The 12,362-nt window shown below is 53.5% G+C and overlaps 1 protein-coding gene across 1 annotated transcript; it reads right to left on the minus strand.

Annotated features, from left to right (window-relative positions):
- Window positions 1-1,274: 1,274 nt before the first annotated feature.
- BSG (basigin (Ok blood group)) lies at window positions 1,275-10,335 on the minus strand (the record flags this gene model as incomplete). Its single annotated transcript, XM_014527998.2, has 8 exons — window positions 1,275-2,556; window positions 3,287-3,362; window positions 3,765-3,789; window positions 5,372-5,648; window positions 5,805-5,941; window positions 6,388-6,476; window positions 8,213-8,372; window positions 9,963-10,335. Coding segments are annotated over 7 exons (1,119 nt in total), but the record flags the coding sequence as incomplete, so codon positions are not given.
- Between the last annotated feature and the right edge of the window lie 2,027 nt (window positions 10,336-12,362).

The following is a 12,362-nucleotide window of genomic DNA, read 5'->3' on the forward strand; positions in this document are numbered from 1 at the left end:
TGGGTTTTCCTACAGGACCTGGGTCCCCCGGGGCCTCTTCTTGGCCGAGCCCCAGCAGGTTTCAGACCCCCCCCCCCCAGCTTCCCAGGCTCGTCTCAGGAGCAGGCTGGCAAGGTGAGGTATAACAGGCGCATGCACACCTCCTCCCCCCACGCTCCCTTTAGGAAGAGGCCAAATGCCCACACCCTTTCCGAAGCCCCTTGGAGTAGCCCACACAGCAGGCCAAGGAGCGCTGGGAATTGCCAGGGTGCAGCCGCTTACTCTAGAAAGCGCACAATTCAGCATCCCACGTCTCCCCTCATCTAAGCACAGAGCAATGGGTACCCAAAGCCAGAGGGAAGGCTCAACCCAGCCTGCTGCTCTGCCTGGGTGTGTGCAGTGGGACGCTGCAGGCACTCGGGTGCCAGACACCGCTACGCTCTGAAGTCACGCCCCAGGTCCGTTTGTGCAGCACCCAGGCCCCGAGGGTAGGTGGCTGCAGGCTGCGACGATCGCAGCTGGCCACTTCACAAAGCTCAGCACCACCGTTGCTTCGCAAGAAAAGCTTGAGTAGCAGACAAAGGACTGAACAGCCCCCATGGGCTCCATCACCGATCTGCACCCAGCTCGAGGTAGCAGCATGTTTTTCCTGCTACTTCCACGCCCGCAGTGCACTGAGGGACGATGTCCTCCCACCAGAGGAGCTGCAAGTATATTAAAACACAACAGCGGGGGTGTGCAGAATGGGAGCAATACCACTGCACCCAGGGCTAGTTTCATACTTTCTAGGCTCAGAAGGGACCTGAACAGATTATCAAGTCTGACCCCCTGCCCTGGGCAGGAACAAGTGCTGGGATCATAATACCCCAGCCAGATATCTATGCAACCTCCTCTTGAAGACCACCCCCCCCAAAGGGACAGAGGACAGGGGGTGATGGCCAAGACTCAGACGACCTGGATTCTAGTCCTGGTTCTGCCACTAGCCTGCAGTGTCCCTCACCAGGACATATCGGTCTGGGTTTTCCCAACCCACAAAAGAGCAGCAAGAACACAACCCACCTCCCCACCAGTGACAGGTGCAAGCAGGGAGGGAATTACTGCCTTACTTAAATCACAATACATGCACCTGGCTGGGTAAAAAGTAGAAACCCAAACCCACACCACCCATCAGCAGCAAGAGAGGCTACCTGCTGCCAGCGGTTTAAGCTGTGTATCTGAGCACAGGGGCACTGCCCACACAGCCGAGGCAGGCCCCAGACTTCACCCAAGAGAAGGAAGGGGAAGGAAAGAAAAAAAAAAAGAGGAATCATCTTTATTGGTAAAGTGATAACAGAGGGCTGATCCTGCCACTAGCGCAAGGATGGAGGTGGGGAACACAAAAAAGGTAGGGAAGCTGCTGGCCACCTGTGGGCTCTGGCCTCGCACGGACATGGCAAGACGGCTCACAACACAAGGAAACACATGGTTGATCTGCTCCCCGCGAAGCCATGGATAAACACCAGCTCTGGAGCCCGGTGAGCATGGAGGGGCTGGCCCATCCCTTTGCTGTAGCAATGGGGAAGAGTCCAAGGAGAGCACGTGGCTGAGCCGACTGCTGCAGCACACTTCTGTTTCCTAGTTTGCCTCCTGCAAGTTGTCCGTGTTAGCGGTGGCAGAGGAGAGCCAGCAGAGCAGCCCTGCTAGAAGGGGGGAGCCTGTCTGAAGGAGTTATGGCACTACTGTTTCTTCGGGGGGGAGAGAGGGGAGAAGAGGAGGGTGCTCATACTAGTCATCGGGGGGTGGGGGGAAATAATCCTCCAGCCCTGTCCAAGGGCCAGTCCAAAAGGATGCGACCCAAAAATATGCCACACAAGGGGCTGCAGGGGTGGGGAGGGGGAGAAGCTTCCTCTTCCCAGGACACAACTTGACTAATAAGGTTTCTCTCCTCCTGAGTAACCATCTTGCTGCCCCTCGGTGAGACGAGGTTACTGCCATTTCTCCCTCGCATGTCCTGGACAGGAAGGGATATTAGGAACACTGGGCACATAGGCCACAGCTGGAAAGGTGCACAGGCTAGCCTGGTTGCTACCTTGCTTCACAGGATACCCCTGCCCTTGTTAGTTCCTCGTGTGGCTTCATCCCCCGCCCCTATCTTGGGGGAAATGTCAAAGGAAAAAGGTGCAGCACCAATAGTTTCAGCTCTTCCCTCCCACTCTTCTCCACTAGCTCTGCACAGTCCAGAAAGCCAACAGGGCAGCAGCTGGCACTCTTGCTCCCCTCTCTGCAACAAAACACTGAGATCTAGAACAAGACAGCCAGTGATCAAGACTACCAGCAGAAGGGGTCGAGTTTGGGGTAGAAAAAAAAAAAAGACACACAAAAAACAAACAAAAAAAGACACCCTCCTACAACTCTTCTCCTTAAAATATTACAAAAGTGTGTTTGAGAATCTACAACTGCAGTGTGTTTCTTCCCCGTGTGCGGTGGTGGAGTCCCAAGGACACGCTAGAGCAGTCTGGGGCTACTTCGCAAAAAAAAAAAAAAGAGAAAAATCCAAGACAAGAAGGGATGTCTGGGCAAGCTCCTCGGCTGCGTCACCTGGTGTGGGAGAGAGCAAGAGAGAAGTGAGGGAGAACGTGGCTGAAGTAGCAATGGCAGGGCATTACAGCCATCTGAGAGACATGGAGAAAGGGAAGGCTGCCTTGAGATGGAGGGGACTGCCTTGGCACTCTACTTCCAGCCCTGCCAGCAATTCAGACTGTACTGCTGAGCTGGGGGCTGTGTCCCTGGCTCAGGTTTCACACCCCCGACCCCCGCAGACATGGTGAGGAATCCTTCTACCTGCCCACCCCAATGGCCAAGACAGGAACAGTCTGCCACAAAAAGGTATCTAGCCTGTGTGCCCCTGTGCCCAGCCCAGGCGTTTTGAATACACCTCTTCTACCACTTTCCACTAGCCCTGTCAGTCTGAAGTCAGGGTTTCCAATACCCTGCTTTCTGCTTTATTAGGTCCCAAGATGGGGTGGGGTGGGGTGTTAAGCTGTTCTTTGAAGCCCTTTAGCTTCCCAGATACACACCATAAGACCACGGCCATTTCCCTGGAAGGGGCTTTGAGCTAAATGAAGGATTCTTCACCCCCTGCCCTTCCCCAGGCTCGTCCACCTTGAAGCCTGCAAGTTAAGAACCTATGGCAACCCCTAGCACTGGGGTCACATGTACTTTGGAGAGTGGCTTAAAACAGCCAATAAAGCCAAAGATTGGGCACTGGGTGGGAGGAAGAAGCCCCTGCTAGTGTTCCCAGTAGCCTCCCCTGCCCTCCACAACTCACCTGCCTGCCTGCCCACTCTTAGTTAGCGTTCCTCTGGCGGACATTCTTGTCCTTGTGATTTGTGGCATTGCTTTTCCTGGGAGAAGAGAAGGCCGTGAGAAAAGACACATTTCTTTGCAAGTCAACTCCCACCCTGCTTCACTGACAGGGTGGGATAAGGTGACAAGGCTCCCCGCCCAGGCAGAGCCTGGAAGAAGGGAACAGCTAGGATGGTAGAAAATTAGGGTTGGAAGGGATCTCAAGAGGTCATTTAGTCCAACCCCAGCTAGATCATCCCAGTCAAGGCTTTGTTGAGCCAGGTCTTAAGGATGGCGATTCCACTACCTCTGGCTATCCCCTTGCGCTGCTCCCAGAGCCAGCACAAGTAGGACTTTAGCCTGTGCCAGGGGAGTGTGGTGGCTTCTATAACCCAATAGCCTTAGTGTTTATGCCAAGCAGCCACCTGTGTCAGCAGATGGCAGGAAAACAAGGTACTCACAGCGGTGCAGATCCTCCATCGTCATCTTTGGGTATGCAGCAGCATGCAAAGAAGGAGAAGAAACCATCAGGAAGGGCCTCCAGGAAATCCTGCACCACCCCTCCTCGACGCAGGATCACAATCCCGAAGAACTCTTGCAGTCCCCCACACAATCCCCTTCGTACAGGGGGACGCCGAGACAGAAGCAGCACAAGCACGTGGCTATTCCCGGCTTGCCCATCCTAACACATAGCGAGCTTAGCTGCCAGGGAGAACAGCAGCCCAGCACATTCTCCTTGTGCCTAGCGCAGATCTTGCCGCTCTTAAAGGGCTGCCGTGGGGTCCCTGCCAGGTCCTCCACTCAGGCCCAGGTGCAAGATGCCTCTGCTTTCCCAGCATGCCAGGCACACTCCAGCTTCTGCTCCCCTCCCACCATATTCTCCCAAAGCAGAACCAAGCCATGGAGCCTGCCCCGGCCACGCAGCAAGTCAGCCGGCAAGCTGCAATTAGTCGCTTCCCGTCTTAAGGGCTGCAGCCTGATTAAATTCAGACCAACAACCATTAATCCAGGTAGGAGACCTTCAAGGGAGCAAAGGATGAGGGACAGACAGGGAGCTTGAAGTTCCCGAGGCATATTGTGCCCGTTATGTTCTGCCAAAGCCAAAGACTCACAGCACACCATGCACTGGCTCTACAGACGGCACCAGAGCGAGGGGAAGACCCCTCTGCTGTCAGTCAGTCGGGGTGCTCAGACCTTTCACCAGCACACTGTGATCTAACAGGAACAGGACTCTAGGCCACTGTTTCCACAGGGCCATGTCAACTGGGTGACCCAGACTGTGTGCAATGGGGCCACCACGGGTGCCTGACAGATTTGACTGCTGGTGAGAGGACAGATGCAGGACGACAGCTGGAGCCAGCTCTTCCACTTACCGTGCGAGGTACCACCCAGCAGCAGAGGAGGGAAGAGAGCGGAGAGATAATGCCAGCAAGGACACCGAACCTACACATTGGTGCACCCTTCTCCTTCCCGGAAGGCAGGGAGGGAACAGTGCCCCCCCCTCCCACGAGCCCGCTCTACTCCCCACCCAACATAACATGGAAAGAATATTCAGACTAGCTCACACGTGGGGTCCTGCAACACTGGGTCAGAGCCCAGAACCGAGGCACCTTTTCCAAGACAGACCCAGGCTGCCACCGGATGCAGGGCTTGGCTTCCAGCACTTCAGTGGGCCTGTAATCCCCTTGACAGGAGCCTATCAGGGTTTCTCCATCAGACAATCCTGTCGCCAAGCTGCTGTCCTCCATACAGAGCCAATTCCCACAGGCCACACTTGCATTAGCAAGGCAACGTCCTCACTCCCACCCTTTCTGGCTTGGCTCAAGAGCTGTATTCTTCTACCAGCCAATGAAGCCCTTAAGGGGGGAGCGCATCGACCACTGGTTGGGACAGGAGGCACTTGGAACAGATGGGGATTATTAGCGACAAAGAACAGAGTGCATGAAGGGGGCATCCCAACTCCTACCCAGGGAACTCAGCTGGCAAAGCTATTCAATCCACATATTCCAGGGTCCCCAAACTAGACTGCTCCTAGCCCCAGGCCAAGTTGGCCCCCGGTGCCTCTTACCATCCAGGACTTCATCCGGCTTTCTCCTCTTCTCGTAGATAAAGATGATGGTGACGAGAACCAGCACCTCAGCCACGATGCCCAGGAAGGGCCAGAGCGCGGCCAGGCGGCTGCGGACCCGTAGGCTCACCGTGGCACCATCCTGGCCCACCTCGTTGGTGCCGTTGCAGATGTACTCGCCTGGATCCTTCTCGATATCCAGGTTGATAATACGCAGCTCCGTCTTGTTGCCAGAGGACTTGATGAAGAACCGATCCTCTGTGCCGTTGACAACAGGCTAGAGGGGGAAGCCAGGAGCAGTTAGGGGCAGCTCCTCCCAGGCTCAGCCTTGCCTCATCATAGGCCTTCCCACTTCCAGGGACTATTGCTGCAGAGGAGGAATAAGTTGCCCCCCTGCCTCTTCTGGCAAGCAGGCTCCTGGCAACAGACTCACCATATAGTGGTCATTCTCCTTCTTGTACCAGGTCCACTCGGTGACTGAAGGATATGAATTGCATTTGCATACCAGCACACCTGTGTCGCCTTCGTTCCCATGCTCAGACTTCTTGTACACCACCACATGTGGCTTAACTGTATGGAGACAAGTGGGACATGGAATTTGGGTGGCTGAAGGTAGAACGCCAGCCAGCCTCCCAGGCAAGGCTTCCCTCCCCCACAAAAGCCTGGTCCCAAAGTCCGAGAAGCCTGTTGCTTCTTTGCACTCTTTCATGAAGTCCAGCATCTCTGAGCAAGCACTTGGGCTGCTTCCACAGCAGGAGGGTGACTTGCGGGGCTTTGAACTGAGCCACTTGATAGCTTCCCCACTGCAGTTTCCTCTCTGCTGTTATGGCACTCCGAAGGCTTGGAGGTGCCTACCTCAAGTCCCAAGAGCCCATCAGAGGAGGCCAGTAGGAAGCGACCCTTTCCCTTCATCTCCCACTTGCTGCTGGAAGTGGCTCTTAGCATGACGGACAAAACTGTCAGATGGAGCTAGGGAGGAGGGAGAGACTGGACTCTAAGGGGGCACTAGACATTACCTGTCACAAACACAGTCCCTTCTGCGGGCGGGTTGGTCAGGAACTTGCACACGTACTCCCCAGAGCTCTCAGCATTCACCTCATTTAGACTGCAATGAGACAGGGGAGCCGAGATGTGAACATGCAACAGACTCGCGCCCAAGTGGCAGTAGGAGACTCCACAGTCCCGAGCTCTGGCCCATGGGTAGGAGGAAGATCAACTCAGCTTCCTATTGAAAGGGTCCGACTTTCCCACTTAAAGCAGGATGGGGCACCAGAGATGTCTGATGGTTATTGGTGTCAGGGAACCGGACACCAGGCTGACTCTGGAAATTGGTGTCGTGTGGTAAAGGCAGCCCAACCATCACTAGGCTTGGTCAGTAGTGCATTGACATCAAGCACACATCTGCTTCGTACCCCTTTGCTCCCCAAAAGGTAGGAACAAAGCTGGGTCTCTCATAGGGCCTACATGTCCAAGAATTCTGGGTGCTATGAGCCAGAGATGATAGATCTGCCTGCCCCTTTTCCCTGCCAGAGGGCACAAAATGACCAGACCTGGTTCTGAAAGTGTAGTCATCAAGACCCCACGAATGCGTGGGCAGGACTAGCCAACCCCAAACAGACAGAATCCCTCTACCTGCCCCCTCCATAAGGCAGCAGGGACTCCCAACAACGCTGACTACTGGGCAGAGCAAAACTTCACTTCTGATGGGAGGTAGATGTTGGCAGTGCCCTTGGTAACAAGAGAAGCCATTAACCCAGGCTTCGAGCCTCCGGGTGGCTATCGGAAGATGGGGGAAAAAGGAAAAAAGTCAATTAGGCAAGTGGCAGAACAACTCCCATTTGGGAAGGCCCACACTGGGTAAGATGCACATAGCGCTATGTAGTGGCTTTAGGGATCAGTACGAAGTAACAGCCTGATCTCAGAGCACAGAAGTTTGCTGTGGCCGGTTTTAGCAGAACCTGGTACGTGCTGGGAGGCTGCAGGGCAGCGGTCCCCACAGCAGGGCACAGACTGGGCACCCCGCCTGCCAGGACACAATGGGGTGCTTGTCCATTCTGCTGAGCATGGAGCTTCCCCCTTCTGAGCGTGGGAATTGAGGTCACACGAAGGAGGCTGGGTTATAAATACTTTAATCCTCGTTCAGCTCCCTGTTGCTATGGGGAGAGGTGCACGTCGGCTGTGCCATACAAAAGGACACGATGCTTCTCCAGCTGACTGGGCTAGTGCCAACAGGGCCTGACTAATGGGAATGGAAAGCTTGCTGCACCCTTACAATGGGGCTGGTATTCTGGGGTTCCTGCTTAGCCACAGCCTGGGTATAAAGGCTTAGGCACTGACCCTTAACTAGCAGAGCAGCCACCCAGCACTTCAGGGCACCATGCTATTAGTCAGGAAGGGATCTGGGGCCAGCTAATCTCTCCTAGGATCTCTCATCCAAGGGGCTCCTGCCTACCTTGGGAAGCACCATGTTCTCCCCAGTGAGTGAAGCCCAGTCCTTTCAACGGAGGGAAAGTTGCCTAGATAGGACTGATACACAGGTTCCTCAGTCCCCAAGCTAATCAGTCCCTCACTGCAGTACCATGCCCCCACCTCGACTCTTAGCCCAGTCGAGGATGCCAGAGTCCAACCAAAGTTCAGTCCAGGCGTCTCAAGTTGCTGTGTGCTTTAGAGCTCACTATAAATCCAACATGCCTGTCTTGTCTATGGCAGCAGAAAGTGTTCCTGAAACCCACACCTTGGCAGAGAGCCTGAGGCCATGTTACACTCTGTACAGAAGCCAGCCCAGTTTAGGACAGAAGGCCCTTCCCAGTGATAGTCCCAGGCCAGACCCCAGATACCTACTTGTAGACAGTTTGGTGAGATGAGGTATCGTCCGATTGGAGGACCTCTTCTCCCTTCATCCATTTATGCCCAGTGATGGCAGAAGCAGCCCCGCTGATGTTGCAGTACAGCTGGCCATTTGAGCCGGACGTCACGTTCAGGGTGGTGACTATAATGGGATCTGCGTTTGGGAACAAGCACAGAGTCATTCACAGGACTGGGCAGCAGCTGCACCTGCCTCAGGACCTTACGCACAGAGATCCGCATCACTGTGTCAGCAGCTCTTCACCCAGCGACCAGTTTTTCCGAGGAGAGGTGGCACCAGCAAAAGGACATCAGAGCCAGGTCTCAAGAACTGTCTGCCCAGAGTGACTCTTTGGTAGATACCCCCCTAGCCCTCCACACCAATGGGAAGAATCACACCCCCATTCCCTCGCCAACCCTAGACTGCCTGGAGCCTCAGAAGTGGTTGCAGCAAAACACAAGCCACCTCTGCCAAGAGCTCAAACACACAATGGAAGAGAGGTCACACTGACTGGCAATCCCCAGGCACAGCTCCCCGCTTCTTGATTAAATCATCATGGGATATAGGTGTTAACTAGCTGAAGAGTCATCAGTTATGAGAGAGGACGACAGTCCAACTTTTTGTGGGTGGGAGAGAGAAAAATCACTAACACCAGTCCAAGCAGAAGACACACAAAAACTTAACCAAGTTGGGTTTATCCCAGTTAGAGTCAGGAGAAAAAAAAAAAAAAATAAATAATAAATCAAGAGCCCAGTGAGGGTTTGCATAGCTCGGAGAGCCAAGATCACACCACTTGAGCAAACAGCTCAAGAAAACAGTTCTGTTCAGAGAAAAGCCTCTGGGAAAGTAGTTGCCATTAGTAAAATCATTCTATAAAAATGACAAAATGAAGCAGTCTCCGACCCACTGCAGAAAAACCATGTCACACAGGGCTGAAAGGCATTCGTTTTCCCCCTCACACCAAGAACAAACTCCAACTGAACGTCTCTTCCGCTGGAGTTGGCGTTACCTAGAACCTTTTAAGCCATCCAGAGGGACTGCTACAGCCATTCGGTTCCAGAGACGCCAGGAATCAGGATACCGTCTTAGGTAGTAAGGTATCGCTTGATTTCCCTGCATTAGTCCAAGTTTCTCCTACTGAAAAAAAAATAACTTTTGGCTCAGAAATTGGACTTTCAGCTCTGTAAGTGAAAGGGAATTTGGTCACTTCCACAGCACAAATACCTGGTCACATCATCAACGTCAGACAGACACACGGCCACTTCAAAAACGGTTGCATCGGCAGAAGGCTAAAGAACAGGCTATTTAACCCCCCCTCCCGTAGCTTCTATCACTAGCAAGGCAGAGAGCTTAAAGCAAGACTAGTCACGGGAGTAGCAAGGAAGGGCTGGTAGGTCAGCAGTGGTCCGAATCGGTACCCTTAAATCTGCAAGCCAGCTTTGGAACGAGGAGTCTCGGGACAAGCAGCGCGTTCTAACAGTTGTCTGGGTTCCAAAAAGGGACAGGACTGCAGGACGGCGTTTTTGGCTGGGAGGCCACAACCCTTTTTGAGCAGGGCCACTGTGGAGCGGAGTCACGGGTGGTGAGGGAGATCACAGGAGGGTAGGAGTCTCTCAGTTCTACCGTGAGGATGGGAGGGTGAGGGGAGTTGCCAGGAAGTCACAGGACAGGTGCGGGGTGGCAAAAATATAACACTCAAGACATCTCTGTCTGAGCAAATGCCAAGGCCTCAGCACGGCCACTCACGTTCGAAGACAAAAACGTTCGCCTGGGAACGGATCCACTTGATTTTGGGGCTCTTCGACAAGTGGTTGCGGTCGGGGTCGTTGCTGGCCCGGCACTCATAGATGCCCGAGTCGTTGAGAGTGAGGTTGGCGATGTGGATGCTGCTGGTGGAGTGCAGGTTGTAGGTGGCGTTGATTTGGACCCGGTCCTCCCGCGCCCCGTCCCAGAGCTGAGCATAGGTCTCGTTGGGCTCGTTCCCCTCGAACCACCACTGGATCTCGGGGATGGGGTTCCCGACGGCCTCGCAGTGCAATTCCACGCTGTCCTCAGTCAGTTTCTTTTGAGACAGCGGTGACTTTATAAAGCCGGCTACGAGTTGGAGAGGTATTAGTGCAAAGGGTTAGTGCAAAGCCAGACTCCAGCCTCCAGAAGAGTGCAACGGGTTAATTAGGCAGGCAAGCCCCCCCCCCCCCCAGCAGCCCCTCCCCGTTGCACACTATACAGTCTGCCGTGCCCTTAGGCTCGGTGTGCGGGACTGCTGTGTTGGTAACCTGCTACAAGCAGAGCGCAGGCAGCCAACATGCTATTCAGTGCTGCATATGCAACACAGCAGCCAGCATTTATATAACCCAGTGCTACCAGACAGCGCTTTATCCGCCTTCTGTAGCAATGCAGAAAGCCCGAGAGTGAAGCAAGACCAGTTTCCTGTGCAAGAGGGCCAGAGGCACATACAAAGCAGACAGTGGAAGCTTATCTGGAAGGACCAGCTACGTTTGCCCCCCACCTCTGAGAACCTAAGCTAGACAAAGCACCTGTGCTTTGCAAGGAGTCATTTCTAGCCCCAAGAGCAGCCAAGGAATCCCCCCCCACCCCAGCAAGTAGGTTGTAAATCAAGGCTGTGGTCTCTGTTCACATGTATAGAGAAGGTAGGAGAGGCAGCAACAGTCTCAGGATGAGTGGCAGCTCTAGAAGCTACAGTCCACACCGAGTCAGCTCCTAATCACATGCTTCCCCCCTCAGTGCCAGAAGAAGTGCTGGATCTTTGGAGGATTAACTGGGTGCTCAAGGCTGAGGGTTAGAGAGGCACTGGAGGCTGCCTGTTTGTAGTCAGGCACAAGGGACTTAAAGAAAAGGCTTTCCCTCCCCCAGGGCCAAAGCACCAGCTATATTCTAGGTGCTACAAACCAAAGCTCCCAGTCACTTTTCACTACCCCATTTTTTTTTTTTTTTTGCTCTCCCGAACACAGCACTGCACTCTATCCACTCAGCCAGGACAATTCTCTTATCTGCATTTAATTCAAAACTACCCCACCATTTACCGAACCTGCCACTGCAGCCTTGTTCTGCCGCCAGCATGCAGGGTGCTTACTGCCTTACTGCAAGGGGTTGGGAACATCTTTGCCACGGAGAACGCACCAGGCAGTTGCTCCATTACTGGAACAGGGATGCTTTGGTCTTACAGAGTCGGAGGCTTCGCCACCAAGCTGCCAGCCATGGCAAGGGACTTCCGTGCTATAGCCACGGAGTCTGATGTATATGCCGTTCGGCAAAGGGCCCCACCTTGCCTGGAGACAGAAAGCGCTTTCGAGCTGAGCTCTGTCTTTATGTCCTTTTGGATGTAGGATGGGCAGGAGGAGTCTATAGCTGTATAAAATTACTCTTTTGCAAGGCAGTTTGATCTGAACAGTCTGTTCCTTTTTCCCACCTGTGGGGATATGCGAGAGAAGCATTACAGTCTGGGTTCTCCCATCTGATGCAGGAAGAGTCACAACCCCGTGGAAGATCACATTCCCCCATAGAAGCTAGGGATGTCTGCTCCCTGATCAGATGTGCTCAGGATCAGTAGCCCAGGGAGAGACCAAGCCCTTCTTTAAATCAAATCTGCTAAATTCAAATACGGATCACAGGCAAGAGGCTTATAAAAGTGTGCATATGCAGCTGAATTGAATCCCTTTGCAGCCCAACTCCTCTTTCAAAGGAAAGGAAAAAGTATCCCCACCAGGCAAGGACAGGAGCAGGTGAGCAAAGTTTATCACTTCCTGGGCGTGCGGGTATTTATCTAACTCCCATATATTAATGATCTAGGCAAGTTGAGCAAATAGATACCAAATACAGAAGCTATAAGCACTGTAATTCTTCAGCGCTCTTACAAGCAGAGTCCTACCTACACCATCCTCAGCCCACAACTGGCAAAGCCGGGTAGAGAGCCACTTGCCCAAGGTTGTGTGTTAGTCGAGGAGATTCAGTTAGTCTTATTTCGGGCTGTCATTTTCAATGATTGCGTTGGAAGTACTGATAGCACTTCCTAGGAAGAGGAAAGTCTTTGAAGCAAGAAGACGAGCCAAAAGGATCCCCACTGCTCACAACTTCTGTGGATGACAAGATCCAGAGAGTAAGCTTTGATTCATTTTTAAGTGGGGC

The sequence above is a fragment of the Alligator sinensis genome, unplaced genomic scaffold, assembly GCF_000455745.1.
Source record: "Alligator sinensis unplaced genomic scaffold, ASM45574v1 scaffold1295_1, whole genome shotgun sequence".
Lineage (NCBI taxonomy): Eukaryota > Metazoa > Chordata > Crocodylia > Alligatoridae > Alligator > Alligator sinensis.